The following is a 15,032-nucleotide window of genomic DNA, read 5'->3' as shown; positions in this document are numbered from 1 at the left end:
AATCCAGAGTTTAAGGCAGGGGTTAACAACTGAATTTTGTAAGGCTTTGGGCTGACTTTTTGGAGCATCACGTTGCTTAAAATCAAGTGGCTTTCCAGCACCATCAATAGCACACTAAGTACAACAACTGTACAGACCACGGCAACCCTGAGATAATAAAAGTATAAAGGAAGAGATAGGGTAAGCATGAGAGGCATATGGTAGTCTTGCCACCTAAAAGAGATTCTAAGAAAAAAAAAATCTTGCTAATTACACAACAGGAGCAGCAGTGGAAAAAAAGTTAGTATATTTCATTTTTTTCTGTTATACACACACACGCACACACACACTCCCCTTAATGGAATCTGTGCAGGCTTCCCTGCAGAACCATCACTAGCATTAAAAGCAAATCTTTAGTACTCTCCTCCTGTGTGTACAAAGTGCAGTTGGAATTGATTATGATCTCCCAAAATGGCTGCAGAAAGGAAAGAAAGCCTTCCTCTCCCTTCCACCTAGTCACCCCCATTCTAGTCATCCCCCCAAGGATTTTTAAAAATTAAAAGTCCTAATTAAGCACGATCAACTTGATATTAGTTTTGTCATCTTCTTCCAAAGAAAAAAAACAAAAAGCAAAACAAAACGCACAATCAACGCTTCACCCACCCCAAAAGTAATAGTTCGATTTAAAAAAATAAATAAATAGTGTGTATATTTCATGCTGAGAGAAAAAAAGACTCACAAATCATTTGTTTTTGGTTTTCCCCTCCCCCGAACAAGACACCAGGCATTTTTCCCCCCTCCCCTGACGCAGACATGATGGTATATTCCAACCGGCAATGTGCATCTGTATTGAAAATGAGTTTTTACTCCTGCACGGTCCCACATGCATCAGGGAGCATCCAGCTAGCTGCTAAAGCAGAGCAAAGGCTTTCAGGTTTTGGGTATGGTCCCTGCCTGTTCCTTTGGTCCATCTGTTAAAAGGCTCCTTGCTGCTCCCTTGTCTTTGCTCTTGTCTTTCTCAACTAGAACGTGCACTCTGGTCCACACGCTTCCCGAGTCACTGGAGCTTCGTACCCAGCTTGCGCTGTCTGTTTCTGCAACAGCAACAGAGAGAGGGCAGGGTGAGAAAGGTGGCCCTTAACCCCATCGCAGGGTATTGTGGCAAACCATTGGGCAAGACAAAAGGATTAAAGTCAGAATCTGCTCATCTCCACAAAGATAAGGCTGCCTCCATTATACTCTGCAGGGAAATCAATCCCTCCTATGGTTTACAGTCCTACAATAGCCACTCTGTCCAAGTGTGCACCAAGTTTATATGTGGATGTAAAACTATAAACATTTGTCTATACAGAACACAGGCTAAGGAGTCAAAATATTAACTTCCTCATGCAACATTTATCAACTGCAACACACCCCAACAGACTCACTTTCCAGAAGGCACAGTTAACCCACAGTTTGGTCTTCCTTCGCTCTACACTATTCTATCCACAGAAGCTATCTACATACTGAAAAATAAAGCAATTGATAGCTACAGCTGACAAGGCAAACCAACTACAGCTCTTCCCCCCTCAAGCCATCAGGTCTCTTACCTTGCCTCTGCTCTCGTGACTGTGTATTCAAACCACAGGATATTAGGAATCAGGCTGGTGTCTCGGATTAAAAAGAACTCTGAAATAGGCCTGAAAGAGTAACGTGGTGGAGAAGCGGAAGTAATTAGACTCCCTCCCCACACACAGTTTTGATCAGAATAAAACATAGCACAGAAGTAGTCCAGTCTTAACATTAATATTCTGTTACCCTTCAGTCTGCAAAGAAGATGCCTCATTAAATTTAATCAGGGACTATATATACACATACATATACTCTTTTCCTTTTCTTATAGAAGGTTTCCTGGCTCCATTAAATTTAAATGGGACTGCAATTTCACTAGGTCATCAAGCATTAAGAAAGGCCTTATCTACTTGAAAGCTACTTCTTAGTATTGTGTCTTCCTCCAACACTTTGCCACACTTCGCAACTTTAGCAGAACTTTAGAAACGTACCAGCTTCCGAAACCTTCCCCCCTTTCCACTCCCCGTAAGGCAAGGATATCCCTTGTATACACACACACACACACACAAAGAAACATAGACAGTGCAGTAGACAAAGCTGGAACGGAGTCCAGGAATCCCTGTTCCCATTTCTAACATTCATAACTTAAGAGTTTGTAGCAACCTGCTTACAATGAGGACTTGCACCACTACAACTAAGTTTTAGAGGCTTAAGTTCCCTAGCATTTGTCTTCTTTCAGATGTAAGGTACAACTAGTCTGGTTGATCACAAAAATCTTTTCTTGCCAGGAAGTTCAGCTGCACCACTGTCATTATCCTATTCTAAGGGACTTGCTTAATAGACAAAACAGACCTAAGCAATGCAGACTCGCAGGAATAAACTTAACAGAATAAAGACTTACCATGCAGCTATCCTTGGGAAGAGAGGAGTTAGTATCTCTTGTGTGAAGGCAAACCAGGCTATGGCCATGATGCTTCCTGCCACACCTCCATATAAGACTTGGCTCCAGGTGTGGTATAGCAAATAAACCCTGCAGTAGAAGAGAAAGTTACCAGCTAGGCTTTCAAACAAGAGGAGGCAGGACTCAAGGGCTGATGTTCCACTGGATCCTCTAAATTTCAGAGCAAGCTATCCCCCAGATGTTAAAAGCAGATGTTTGTGAAAATGCCGGAGGGAGGGGGAAAGAAACTGTGCCTTTCCTGCTACAGCATTTTCAGCTTAAAGCACTTCCAGTTTGCACTTAACCCTCTATATTCTTCCCAACAGATCAGTGGATTAGTAGAAGTATTGCTGTTGGTTCCTACAAAAGATTTCTTCCGAGCCAAAACCAGGACAAGGCTCCTCCAAATCAAAGCTGTGGCTCAACGGCTTTCAAGAACAGAGCATTTTCACCCCCATGTTTTGCTACTCAAATGTGACAGTATGAAGGCTGCACTACTACAGAGCACTTGTTGTGATTGCAGCCAGTCAGAAAGTGGTATTAATGTGTTAAGTTACCCCTGCACACAAGCTGCATGAGTCACATTCAGAATTCTTTCCTTCCACACAACCACCAGATTTCCTCAAATTACTTTTCTGAGTTAGACCATATCTTTTTTATAAAAAGTGTCCTGTCAGAGTTTTTAAAATAACCAGTAATAAGGAATCAGCTCTAGTACACAGTCAGTGCCAATAGGTAATTGTTTTTCTGTGGAAAACCTGGCCTTATTTCTAGCCTGAATCTGTCTGATTTCCAGCCACTGGATCTCATTATGTTTTTTTTTTAAATCTACTGAAGGGAATAAACTTCATTATCAAAATTTCGTTTTCTTGATTCATCTTAATATAACTAAATCTTGCATGTAAAACAGCTATAAATGTTTTATTAACTAATGCTCAAACAAACACAATCAGATTGGGTCAGCTGTAAGCAGTCCACGTGCTACAGAAACTGGTGTGCCAAGACATGGTGAAATGCTTTTGTGATTAGTGCTGAAAAGAGCTAGGCAGGAGTCTGGAGCGTGGCAATGGAGCCAATAAGAATTTGATATACATTCAGCTGATCTTGGGTTTCAGAAGCGCTTCTGTGCAGCTCCCCACACGTAGCACCTTTATATGCTTATACAAGGGGGCTCATGGCAACACTGCAACCTCTCCAAAGCTCTTATTTGTCCAACATGATCACCAAGAATTAAATCAGAAGTGCAGGATACAGAGTGCCAGGTCTGCTGCTGTTAAAGGCCACAAGACTGTACAAGTGTGCAAGACAAACAATTGCTCCATACCTACTATATGAGACTAGCAAAGCCACTGTCACAAGGCAGATGGACAGCACATGTCGCCATAGTAAATCCAGAAACCTCGCATTGTTTGTTTGGTGCATTCTGAAAGAGATAGAAAGCCATTAACACCATGCCAGAGAGCTGACCAGTCCATACACCTATGCTCACTATGCCTGAAACCCTAGAAAAGCTCTACTCCAATGCGGTCATGGGCAACTCGATACCATCTTGGCATCAGTTTATCCCACTGGCAACAGTTAGAGAACACAGAGAGCCCTACTTCTCTCTCCAATTGTTAATAGGGATTATTGTGATGGAAGGCAGAACGCTCAGTTAGCAGAACTGGTATGAAAGGCACACACAGAATATGCAACAAGGAGCCAAGATCAAGTCCTCTGTCATCCACAGAGCTAGAAGGAACTGGGAGTTTTGTCTTCCTCCACACTAGGAACTGCAAGACAGAGCCATACCCCGGAGAGAATTTCAGAAAAGCACAGCCTCCTCCCCCCTCAAAAAAAGTACTACTTAGTACGGTGAATAAAGTAAAAGATCATGCAAGTAAGCAACATATATTACCTGAAAGACTGCAGACAACCTCACTGACAAAACAGAGAAGACTCATAAGAAAGTGACTCTTCTTTCTTCCTCCCTATTCCCCCTTTCCTCTCACACTGGAGGGTCAATACATCAAGGCTCAAAGAGCAAATCCACAACCTGTTTTCAGACGCACTCACAGTGGGGCTTGCGTCAGGAGGCACAGCCTTACCTTTCACTTTCTAGCAACTGCAACTAAAAGTCCTACATTTAGATTGAAATAGGCATGTTTCATCCTCTCTAGCCACACAGCAAATCATATAGGTCCTCCAATTCAATTCTGCTATACAACTAAACAGGAAGAGGGGCACACAGCAAGGAAGCCATCTACTGAAGTGTTTCAACATGCTACCAACCAAAACCTGACAGTGAGTTTTTACCTTAAATAAAGGAACAGAAATGAATAGACAGAGAAAAACCACATGAACTGGGAGTGGCTGGATGGCATCCCATATTTTGTGGTCACTGTTGAATGGGTTTCTGGGAAGAGAAGAAGAAAGAGTTTGGTCAAGGTCTGTTCTGTACACAGCAGCCAGAACACTCCAAAGGTGAAGCTGACCACTCTGCTGGAGCACATGTGCCTGAGTTAACAGGATGTGTCTCTGTTCAGATGGCCCTGCCAGCCCTCTACACCCAAATATCCAAAGCCAACATGAGGCAAAGGGGAAAATACTCTCTAAATCTCCATACTATTGTTGCTCCATTCAAACAAAATGAAAAAAACAAAACAAAAACACGGACCGTGACACAAATGGGCCATACTATACCTTCGCAGGGCCGTGGCTCCCGGATAACAATTTTTATTAACCAGTTCACTCCTTCATTGAAAGCCAGCCCTCCCAAGAAAGAGATCTGTGAAGGCAAAACAGCTGCGTCATCCTATTTAAAAGGACCAGCTACTTTTTTTTTTGTTGATAAATCTGGCCTGCAAGTCATAAGTTTCCAGTTTTCTTTCTTGTCTATTAGAGCTAAAAAAAACCCAACAATCTCAGAATTCTATAGCTAAGAAAGAAAAGCATTTTTTCAGCCTACTTTGTACACCTGACAACACATTGTGTGCACACATCTCTTCAGTAAATGACTCTCAGGGAAAAAGAAAAGAAAAATGATACTATATAGCAGTTACAGCCATTGCTTTAGTACACTTCCACCAGCAACTGCAGAAAATTGCATTTTCAAACAGGAAATATTTGAATGGATAATGATTTTTTTTTTTTAACTGACCAACAGGGGGAGTGCACACATCACTATTTTGGTAAACAGCTAAAAAGATGGATTTTTAGGTGTTCTGGCTTTCCCCCCAAGAAAATTTCCATCTTGAAATTGCTGTCTTTAGCCTACAATGAGAAGTTGTATCCTGGATTCTGGCAAGCTAGTAACATTTGATTTTACTATTCAATTCCATAATCCACACTCCACCCCTAAGTTATCCCTTCCGCTGTTACCAAAATCCTGTCTGGTGATTGTGCTCTGCCTCCCTTCTGCTCAATCTTATTTCAGGCAACAAAGTAGCTTTTCAGTCTATGCCCTGAGCTATGAGATTGATTCTCAACTACCTGTCGGGGCAGAGAGAGAAAGCATTAGGTAGGACAAAAAAAAAAAAAAAAATCCCTTTCTGCTCATTTGGAAAGGAGCAAGAGTCTTCTGTCCCTAGTGTTCAGAGCACAGCAAGGAAGTTGCCTTTAGACATCTCCACTACCTTGGAAATCTATGGATTTTATTTTACATCCCATTTTCTGCCTCAATGTCTAGAGAAAGTACATACTACTGAGTTACAGACACTACTTCCTGCAGCACCTGCATATTTTGTCCATCTTGGAAGACCCTACTAGTGCTATGATCCTACTGGATCTCAGGAGAGGAAAGAAATATTAATTTGCACTCTGAAACACTGTTTGTTTTTTTTAAATAAAGTTTCAGTCTTCTCTCACTGATGCTTGTGGATAGACGATGCCTAAAACATAGCAGAGTCAAGAAGTGAAAGGCTGAACAGTCTTATAACCTGCTACAGCTGACAGTATCTCCTGCAGTTCTTTGACAAGAAAGATCACTGTTATCTAAACTTGCTCTTTAAAGACACCTCCCTCCACCCCCAGAAATAAAGCAAATTCAAGAGCAGCAGGTCGTAAAGAAAGATTTTTTTGCCATAAGATGATGCTGGGAAGAAAGAGGAGGACTCACCGTGTGAAGCTCCCTCTTGAATATGATGAGTGTTACAAAACCAACAATAATGAATGTTGGACCAAGACTCAAATAAGCTAAAAGCTGACCAGAGAAATCACCTAGGGAAACAAAAAACAAGACAAACAGAAAGAAACAAGTCGGTTTGAACTTTATACATACTTGCCTGCCTCCAGGACTTGGGTCAGCTGGTGCCCCAACTCACTGAAAGCAGAGGGATAGTTTCAACACTGCAGTAGGAAAGCGACAAGACTGTTTTGCAGACTGGTTATTCCTGCTCCAGCCTGTGAGAAGCAAGGCAGGGAAGGCAGTAGCGTTTACACTCAGGTTTGAGAGAAGGGATGAGAGGAGCCTGGCATCATTCAGCAGATATTACCATTAGCTAATTTGCAACGACCACCAGTGTGGGCCCACAAGTCACTTTAATCCAACACAAGCGGAGGCTTCTGTGAAAGCGGCAGCATCTTTCCCTCCCTCTCACTTACTGCCTCTCTGTGCCAGAAATTACCAGCAAATCCTCCCCAAACAAATCTTTCCACTTCCCTTCCTAAAATGGGTTAGTTTTCAGCTCCCTAATCTGTATCACCATGTGTCTGCACGAACACTACCATTAGCAAAATAGAGAGGAATTAAATAGCTAAGCATAGGAGGAAAGAAAAAGGAAGAAAAGGAGCCTACTTTTTACCAGCAGCCCCACTTGTACCATACAGAAGTGACTATGGGCCTCCACCCCAAGGAGCTAGTCCACTCCCAGGGAGGGCCTGGCAGCAGCAACGGGGCTGACAAGAGGATGCAAGGGACCCCAAAGCACCTTATTCCGAACGATCAGACACAGGCAAACAGTAAAGAACAGCCACACAAGATTTTGTCCATCTGTTCCTTGAAAAAAGGGCACATACAAAAGTATTTAGCGAGAAGATGTTAGCATAAATGCAGAGAAACAGAAAGCTACCAGACCCATTTCACTTTGAGATCAACAGTTCTCCATCAGGAGAAAGAGCAAGCTACCAGCAAACCCTTAAAGGCAGCAGACACTCTAATAAATGCAGTACAAACTCAGGGAGCGGTTTAAGAGACAGGGGACTTTGTATCGCGGAGACTAGATCTTCTCCATCTCATCACTGAACACAGAAGGATCAGTCCTCCCACAAATTTACGATCTTTCCTCCCTCCTCTCAAAAGGAAACAGGATGCCTCTGCAAGGCCAAGCATTGGACTCATTCCTAGATCAATTCCACTGCAAGATACCAAGTCTCCACAACCCACGCACCCATATTTTCAAGCAGCACTTGGCGCAATGGACTTTAGCCTCAGCCTTTCACTATCGCAACTGAAAAGTTACCGCACTGATACAAAGGTCATGCTGCTGCTAACGCTGGCACCTGGTTGTGGCTACCTGAGGTATCCACCACGGACTCCTCTTAAATGCTCAACTCCACGTTAGATTTGGAAACCAACTATGTGAAAGAATTTTAAAGAGTTTTAATTTATAATGCCAGGGAAATTTGGAAGAGCTGGAGGAAAAAACCCTAACAGCACTGGGTTGTCATAGGAGTGAGGGCTTTTGGGGGCTTTTCTTAAAGAAAGAGAAGCATTAGAAGACACTGAACCAGTACTCTTTTCCTGAAAGATATGCAGCATTTACCCAGCTGTTAAGTGAGTGCCAAATGCTACCAAATCAGAATAACAATATATTACAGAAATGCAAAATTGAGGTAAGTGACAGTCAGTTAGCTGGCAATGGAGAATCAGGCCCCTTACAGTTTTACACAAGTCAGACACCCTACAAAATGATAGTCTTAAATGATGAGAAAGTCACCACAAGCTGAAGAAGAGAACCAACAGGCAACCAAGATTAACCTGAAAGCTTTGAAAATGCTTCCCAGTAGTCTCAATTCCAGTGTTATCAACTAGAGATAATTCCTCATTCAGGAATCACCATATTTCAGATCATTCACTCCATTAACCCACAGTACATAAAGAATTTCTCTTTAAGACTAAAAGCCATAGTTTTGTCAAGTAGAAACCAAACCAGATTATTTGCCTTTTCAGGAAAATTTTACTTCTTCTGCCATCTGTGCAAGAATACATGAGGAAGCAGACTTTAACTTAAATAGCATCAGTCATGTCAAACTCAAAATCCTCCTCTACATTATCATATATTATCCCCAATGAATCAAGTCATCCAGCCTTCAGCTGCACACAATCTGCATTTGAACCCAAGGCTGAGAAGCAGAAACCCTACCAACACTTCCAGCTCCTGCCTCCAGGCAGAGTACCAGCCCTTTACTCAGGCACACGGCAGCTCCCCAAACGTTTCAGCTCCATCCATTTAGACTAGAATGCAGAGAGTATTAATAGTATTCTGCATTACTGTAGCTAACAGCAGTCAAAGAGAAACATTTCTAGAGCCTCCCCTTCTAGGGGAGCAGGCAAATAAGCAGATGTGCATTATCTGAAAGCAACAGTTTTGTTATTTCCTGGGAGCTACACCAAAAATTCAATACTGTCAAATGTATTCACTACATCAGCACATTAAGCTACACCACCTCTGAAATGACTGGAAATTCCGAGTGAAGAACGCAAACACGGTGAGCTCCGACAGAAAGGCCAGCTCCCATCGCCACGCAGCGCTCCCGGAGCCTCAGAGCACGGCTAGTTATGTCACTTCTATCTACTCTCACGCTCCAGTGCGTTCGGAGACCGATTCTTAGGGAAAGGGCAGTCACAGGAGCCCTAACAGTATGACATCCAGACAGATCTAGCAAGCAGATCCTAGCCTCCTTGCCTTTTTTAAAAATTAATTTTGCTAAACTTAGAAATGTTAAAGAAGCTCCTACAACCAGTAAGAAAAAAAAAAAAAAAAAAAACCTACCCAAATCATCAAAACCTCTGGTAGAACGTAAGAGGAAAACCTATTTAATACAAAGCTTGCTTCCCCCCCCCTCCCTTTTTTCCAGCCTTCTCCAGATGTTATTTGGGGCTCAGGATGGAAGTTACTTTTTTAAAATATATATATGAATATATATATATACACACACACATACCTAAACCAAAGTACCTCAATTTTAGGCACTCAAGAATGAATAGTATTTCCTTTGAAGCACACCATTTCTTCAGACTTCATTCAGTATCTGCTTCTGATCTAATTCAACATTTTACCCAGCATCCTTCCTGCATCCAGTAGAAATAGCCAGGGTTTACCACATTAGCTTACCCTGCATGTAAAAACAAAAAACAAAAAAAAAAAACAAAAAAAAAAGTGAATCAATAGCACTCTAACCACATCCTACCACAAGATCTAGCTTTACCACTGCCACCACTGCTTCCTATTAAAGCACCTATCTGTGGCAGCTCTGCTGGTTGTATGTTCTTGACGAGACATACATGTGCAAGACGCACAGACAACATGCAGTGCTTTCACGTATCCCAGTAAATATTCATGATGGATCATTATTTCTTCTACTTGTGCCACAGCTTGTGGCATCAGGATAGGGTCAGCAAAATACATTTAGGGAGGCTTTAAGTTATGGTATAAAAGGCATATATTAGACATGACTCTTCCACAGCAAGATCAGACTCAATACCTAGCGCAAAAATGGAGGGACAGACAGACACAACTGAACAATTTCTGTTTCCTTCAGGTATTAGTTAGCTATGAGATGAGCCCTAACTGCACAGCCACTGCCCCAAACAAATCACAACAAGGATTATTAGGACAAGCATTCTTAAAGAATGCTACACATGCTTATACTGAACAGCAACAAAAACAGCTCAGCAAAAGTACACACACTCATGTTTGCATACACCTTTTTTTTTCAGATTCATCTTTTCACCAATTAGTTGGCTCTGCACACTTGGTTCTCCAGCTCTGCCTGTCCTTGGTAAGTCATCCTTCCTATGTAAGGAAACAGCAAGATTCTCTGTCCTTCAACAATGAAAGGATTTACCATGCCAGGTTTCTCTTTTCTCCCCTTAAAGAGTTATGTCCCAGACAAAAATCACAAAATGGTTGAGGTTGGAAGGGACCTCTGGAGATCTACTCCAACCCCCCCCCTGCTCAAGCAGGGTCACCTGGAACACTTTGCACAGGATTGCATCCAGGAAGGTTTTGAATATCTCCAGAGAAGAAGACTCCACAACCTCTCTGGGCAACCTGTTCCAGTGTTCTGTCACCCTCACAGTGAAGAAATTCCTCCTTACGTTCAGCTGGAACTTCCTGCGTTCCCATTTGTGCCCGTTGCCTCTTGTCTTGTCACCTGGCACTACTGAAAAGAGTCTGGCCCTATCCTCTTGACACCCTCCCTTAAGGTATTTGTAGGCTTTGATAAGATCCTCTCTCAGTCTTCTCTTCTCCAGGCTAAACAGGCCCAGCTCTCACAGCATCTTCTTCACAAGAGAGATGCTCCAGTCACCTAATCATCCAGCCCTACGCTAGACTCTCTCCAGTAGTTCCGTGTTGCTCTTGTACTGAGGAGCCCAGAGGTCCAAAGTCCCAGAGCTTCAAGAATCCCAGCTGCACTGAAGAGACGGCGATTTTTTGTTTTGCTGTTTTTAAATTAAAAAAATCCAGACAAACCAGGAACTCAACATTTCTCCAGTGAAACTCAACCTACAGACAGGAAGTCATTGAAGATGAGTTTTAAGACTGCGAAGTTATTTTGCACGAAGTAGTGCATATAGGAAAAAAAAAACAATCCTAATTATACACGCACACTGACGGAATTTAGTTTAGTTGTTATCAAACAGAAGATGTCTGACTTGGTGTTAGCTGATATCATTATAGAACAATCCAACGCACTCTGGCAGTTAAAAAGGCAATGAAACGTTTGAGAGAGGAAAAGAAAAAGTTACTGCTGCAACACTAAGAATTTACTATGTGACTCTGGTCATATCATCTAAAGAAAAGTAAACACAAAAGGTAAATAAAAAGGGGACAAAAACAACCAGTACAGAACAGTATCCATTCAAGAAATATTGAACTCAGATTTTTAACTGAGACAGGAGGACAGAGAGGATATAATAGTCCCCCAAGCATCATGAGAGATATTGGGGGCGGGGGGGAAGAAGTAAAGTATTTGTTATCTCTCGTTGCAGATAAAATAGAGGGTGTTCAATGAAATTAGTGACCAGCAGACTTAAAAGCAGAGAAGAAAACAACTTTTAATTAAAAGCTGCAAAACTCAGTGCCAAAGACATTGAGGATATCCACATCAAAAATGAGTTCAAAAAGCAATCAGATATATTCACAGAATACATAGCTTTTACAGATCAATCAAAGGAGATAACCATTTTGATGCAGTCACCAGCTGATTACTGGAAAGACACACACGGAAGGATTACTGCTGCATACGTACTCCTCATACCTTTTCCATGAAGCATCTGTTACTGGCTCCTATCAGGGCCTTAACACTATGCCAAATTATCCTCTGGTCTCATCGAGTACAGTTGCCAATAGGAACAGCTCCAGGACCAACTATTTCCAAACGTGCTATCAGGACAATATCTTTAAAGTCTATCCTCTTAAGCCATATGCCTTAACGTGTTGTCAAATAATGCTGCCACTGCTGTTTTCTTCTCTCTAGGTTTGAGATCATTAATAGTTTTCACCTATTCCTTAAAGACAGCATTGCTTATGCCAGTCTGCAGTTGACTCAACCAATGGTTATCTGCTGCTTCTCGTCTGATCTCGCGCAAAGTTAACACCACAGAAGTCCCCAAAGAACTGAGCAGCCACACAAGCAGTAAAAATGGTTTTTCAGTGTTCAGTACTATGTCTGAATTATATCACTACTGATAAGGAAATGCTAGATAAAGACAGGGCGGATGAGCACCTTTCTGGAGTTCTCTTCCCATCGCAGTTACAAGCAGAAGCTTAAGAGCTAACTTCATCCAGCACACACAGAAATCAGCAGTGACTACTTCTCAACCGGTCACAGTGAGAGGAAGCATCACTCATGGCAAATGAAAGCTGGAATAACAGCAGTTCTGCACTGAAAGCCTTTAAAAGATAAGAGATTTTAAGAACCAGTTGCCACAGTGGCTCAGCATGCTGCACTCAAGGCCAGCAGTCTCTCTGGGATCACCAACAGAAAGCAAAGGGAAAGAGAAAGGAGGGGAAGAAAAGAGTCTGCCACACAACAGCATATGACATGCCAAAACAGTTTAATAATTCACACTGGTAGAAGCAGTATCTATTTCTCATTCTGACCCCTCTCTATCAGCACAAGGTTACATTAACTCCATTATACCGAGGATGTTGCCAGCATTATTCTTTCATAAATACGTATTATCTAGACACTTCACAGACCTAGATTTAAGACCTACACAGACAGAACACAAACAACTTTCTAAATGAAGTTAAAACACTTTTTCCCAAGTCCAGATAAAAGTATCACCTGACATCTTAACACGACTCACTTTTCTAAAAAAAGGCTGGAGATATAGAAGTGTCTTTACTTAGCTTAGTCTAAAGTTATAATCCTTTGTCTCCATTTTATAGGCTTCCATAATTATCTGTTTTATCCAACACCAATAAAATACTAATTCCCTAAAAAAACATAACTCTAATCTTGTTGGTAATTCTCTCCCTCAGCCAGGGAAACTCAGTCATCTTCTCCATTTTGCTATCATAAAAGCAAGCAATATAGACAGAAAATAAAGGAGTTACATTACACCCCTTAAGATCTGCAAGATAACCCTGGTGGGCCAAAACCTGTCCGTTTCAAAATGCCTCTTCCACAATCAATCCAACAAATAGTGTACAGAACACTCTGGGTATACTGCCAGACTTGACTAAGGAGATGAGGTGCACAGACAAATGTACCAGTGCTATTGGAAAAATTATTCCCTCTCTCCCCCCCCCCAACCCAATTCTCAAACCCTCACATTGATATATTAAAGAAGGGAAAAAGACAGAAGAAGAATGCACAAAGGGAAGGAAAGTGCAAGAAAGAAAAGGAAGCATAGATCTTTCATACAAAGCATCACAGAAATCATAATAAAGCAGCCATATTTAAGAGATAAAACTGTACTTTCAATGCCAGATTTTAGTGCCGTCATGCTGCAAGTCTTCTCCAGCCCAGAGGATCCCTAAGCACTCTAGAAGCTTCAGGTATTGCACTAGTGAGAGGGGTGTTCATCAGGAAATAAAATCTAGTTATTGAAATAAGACTTGCAGCAACACTTTATGACAAGTTATGAACTTGATATAAGAACTAGCAATACAAAGAACTGTCTTAACACCAAATCTGGTTTGGACCACACTGCCAGGACTGACACTTCATATACTGTTTTTTTTTGGGGGGGGGTTTGTTTGTTTTTAAATATTCTTCGATTGTAACAAGCAGCCAAAAACTAGAGTTTTTTTCCCCCATCTTACCAGAAGAAGCAAACAGCACAGGCACTGCACCTGAAGAGGAGCTTGTGAAGACCACTGTTCAAACAGGACTCTGCCTAGGCAGCTCCTGTGTGCACAGTGACCCAGCTTGCCCTTGCACACTCAGCATTCACCCTCCCACAGCCTGGGCTGGGCCACCAGCACGCAGCGCCGAGAGGACAGGGCACAGACCCTTCACCAGCCAGGACAGCTCATCCCACACAGGACCCACCAGCCTCCCCACCACCCACCCACCCCAAAGAGGCGCTCGGCCACAAGCGGCCCTGCGAGACACCCGGGGTGGCTGCTCCCCGGGCGCCTCCCGCCCCGCAGCGCGGCGCTGCCCCCAAACGAAGCGGTGAGACAACGCCAGAGGGAGGCGAGGGAGCGCTGGGGTGAGGGGAGGGCAGCAGGGGAAGGCCAGGCCAGGCCAGGCCAGGCCAGGCCAGGCGTGTCCCTCTCCCCCCCCCCCCCCGGCGCCCTTCACCACATGGGGCTCAGCAGCCCCTAGAGCCCAGCGCCTCGCCAAGTTTACACTTACACACACACACACACACACACACACACACACACACACACACACACACACACACACACACACACACACACACACACACACACACACACACACACACACACACACACACACACACACTCGCCGCGGAGCACTATTTGGCAGCGAGTCCCACCGCCCCAGTGCGCAGGCGCGCTTCGCCGCCTCACGGTAGCGGCTCAATGGCTCACTATCTCGCAGCTGCCAGCCCAGCCCTCAGCGCTGCCGTGGAGTGGCGGGCGGGGCCCGTCGCGGGGAGCAGTGCCGCCGCCGGGGAGGCCGCGCGGGCCGGGAAGCGGAGCGTTACCTGCGGGATATTCGACGTGAATAAAGGAGACCGGCCGCCATGGAGCGGGGAGCGAGCACTCTCCGACTGCGGCCATCTTACCCGGATACCGGGCCGGGCCACCACAGCCAATCGGAGCGCACTTACGGGGCGGTGCGACCAATGGGCGGGGGTGCTGAGAGCGGTGGCCCAATAACACAGCGTGGCAGGTGAGGCACCGGCCAACCCATAGCCACCCAATTAAAAATC

General features: G+C 43.5%; 1 protein-coding gene across 1 annotated transcript; it reads right to left on the bottom strand.

Annotated features, from left to right (window-relative positions):
• Positions 1 to 269: 269 nt before the first annotated feature.
• On the bottom strand, positions 270 to 14,885 carry DOLPP1 (dolichyldiphosphatase 1). Its single transcript, XM_062590764.1, has 8 exons — positions 14,805 to 14,885; positions 6,567 to 6,667; positions 5,153 to 5,237; positions 4,766 to 4,865; positions 3,795 to 3,893; positions 2,432 to 2,560; positions 1,569 to 1,658; positions 270 to 1,073 (listed from the first exon to the last, which is right to left on the bottom strand). The coding sequence occupies exons 1-8, from the start codon at positions 14,878 to 14,880 to the stop codon at positions 1,037 to 1,039; spliced, it is 717 nt and encodes a 238-aa protein (XP_062446748.1). The 5' UTR covers positions 14,881 to 14,885; the 3' UTR covers positions 270 to 1,036.
• Between the last annotated feature and the right edge of the window lie 147 nt (positions 14,886 to 15,032).

The sequence above is a fragment of the Rhea pennata genome, chromosome 18, assembly GCF_028389875.1.
Source record: "Rhea pennata isolate bPtePen1 chromosome 18, bPtePen1.pri, whole genome shotgun sequence".
NCBI lineage: Eukaryota > Metazoa > Chordata > Aves > Rheiformes > Rheidae > Rhea > Rhea pennata.
Note: the sequence above shows the minus strand (reverse complement) of the source record. Positions and strands in the feature narration are given on the sequence as shown.

What these genes read in the sequence shown, in the direction of transcription:
- DOLPP1 (XM_062590764.1), bottom strand. Translation starts at nt 14,880, where the DNA reads ATGGCCGCAGTCGGAGAGTGCTCGCTCCCCGCTCCATGGCGGCCGGTC. An exon ending in GGAGCCACGGCCCTGCGAAG is followed by an intron (nt 4,866 to 5,152) that starts GTATAGTATGGC and finishes TTCTCTTCCCAG; the next exon opens with AAACCCATTCAACAGTGACC. An exon ending in TTTCTGTTCCTTTATTTAAG is followed by an intron (nt 3,894 to 4,765) that starts GTAAAAACTCAC and finishes TATCTCTTTCAG; the next exon opens with AATGCACCAAACAAACAATG.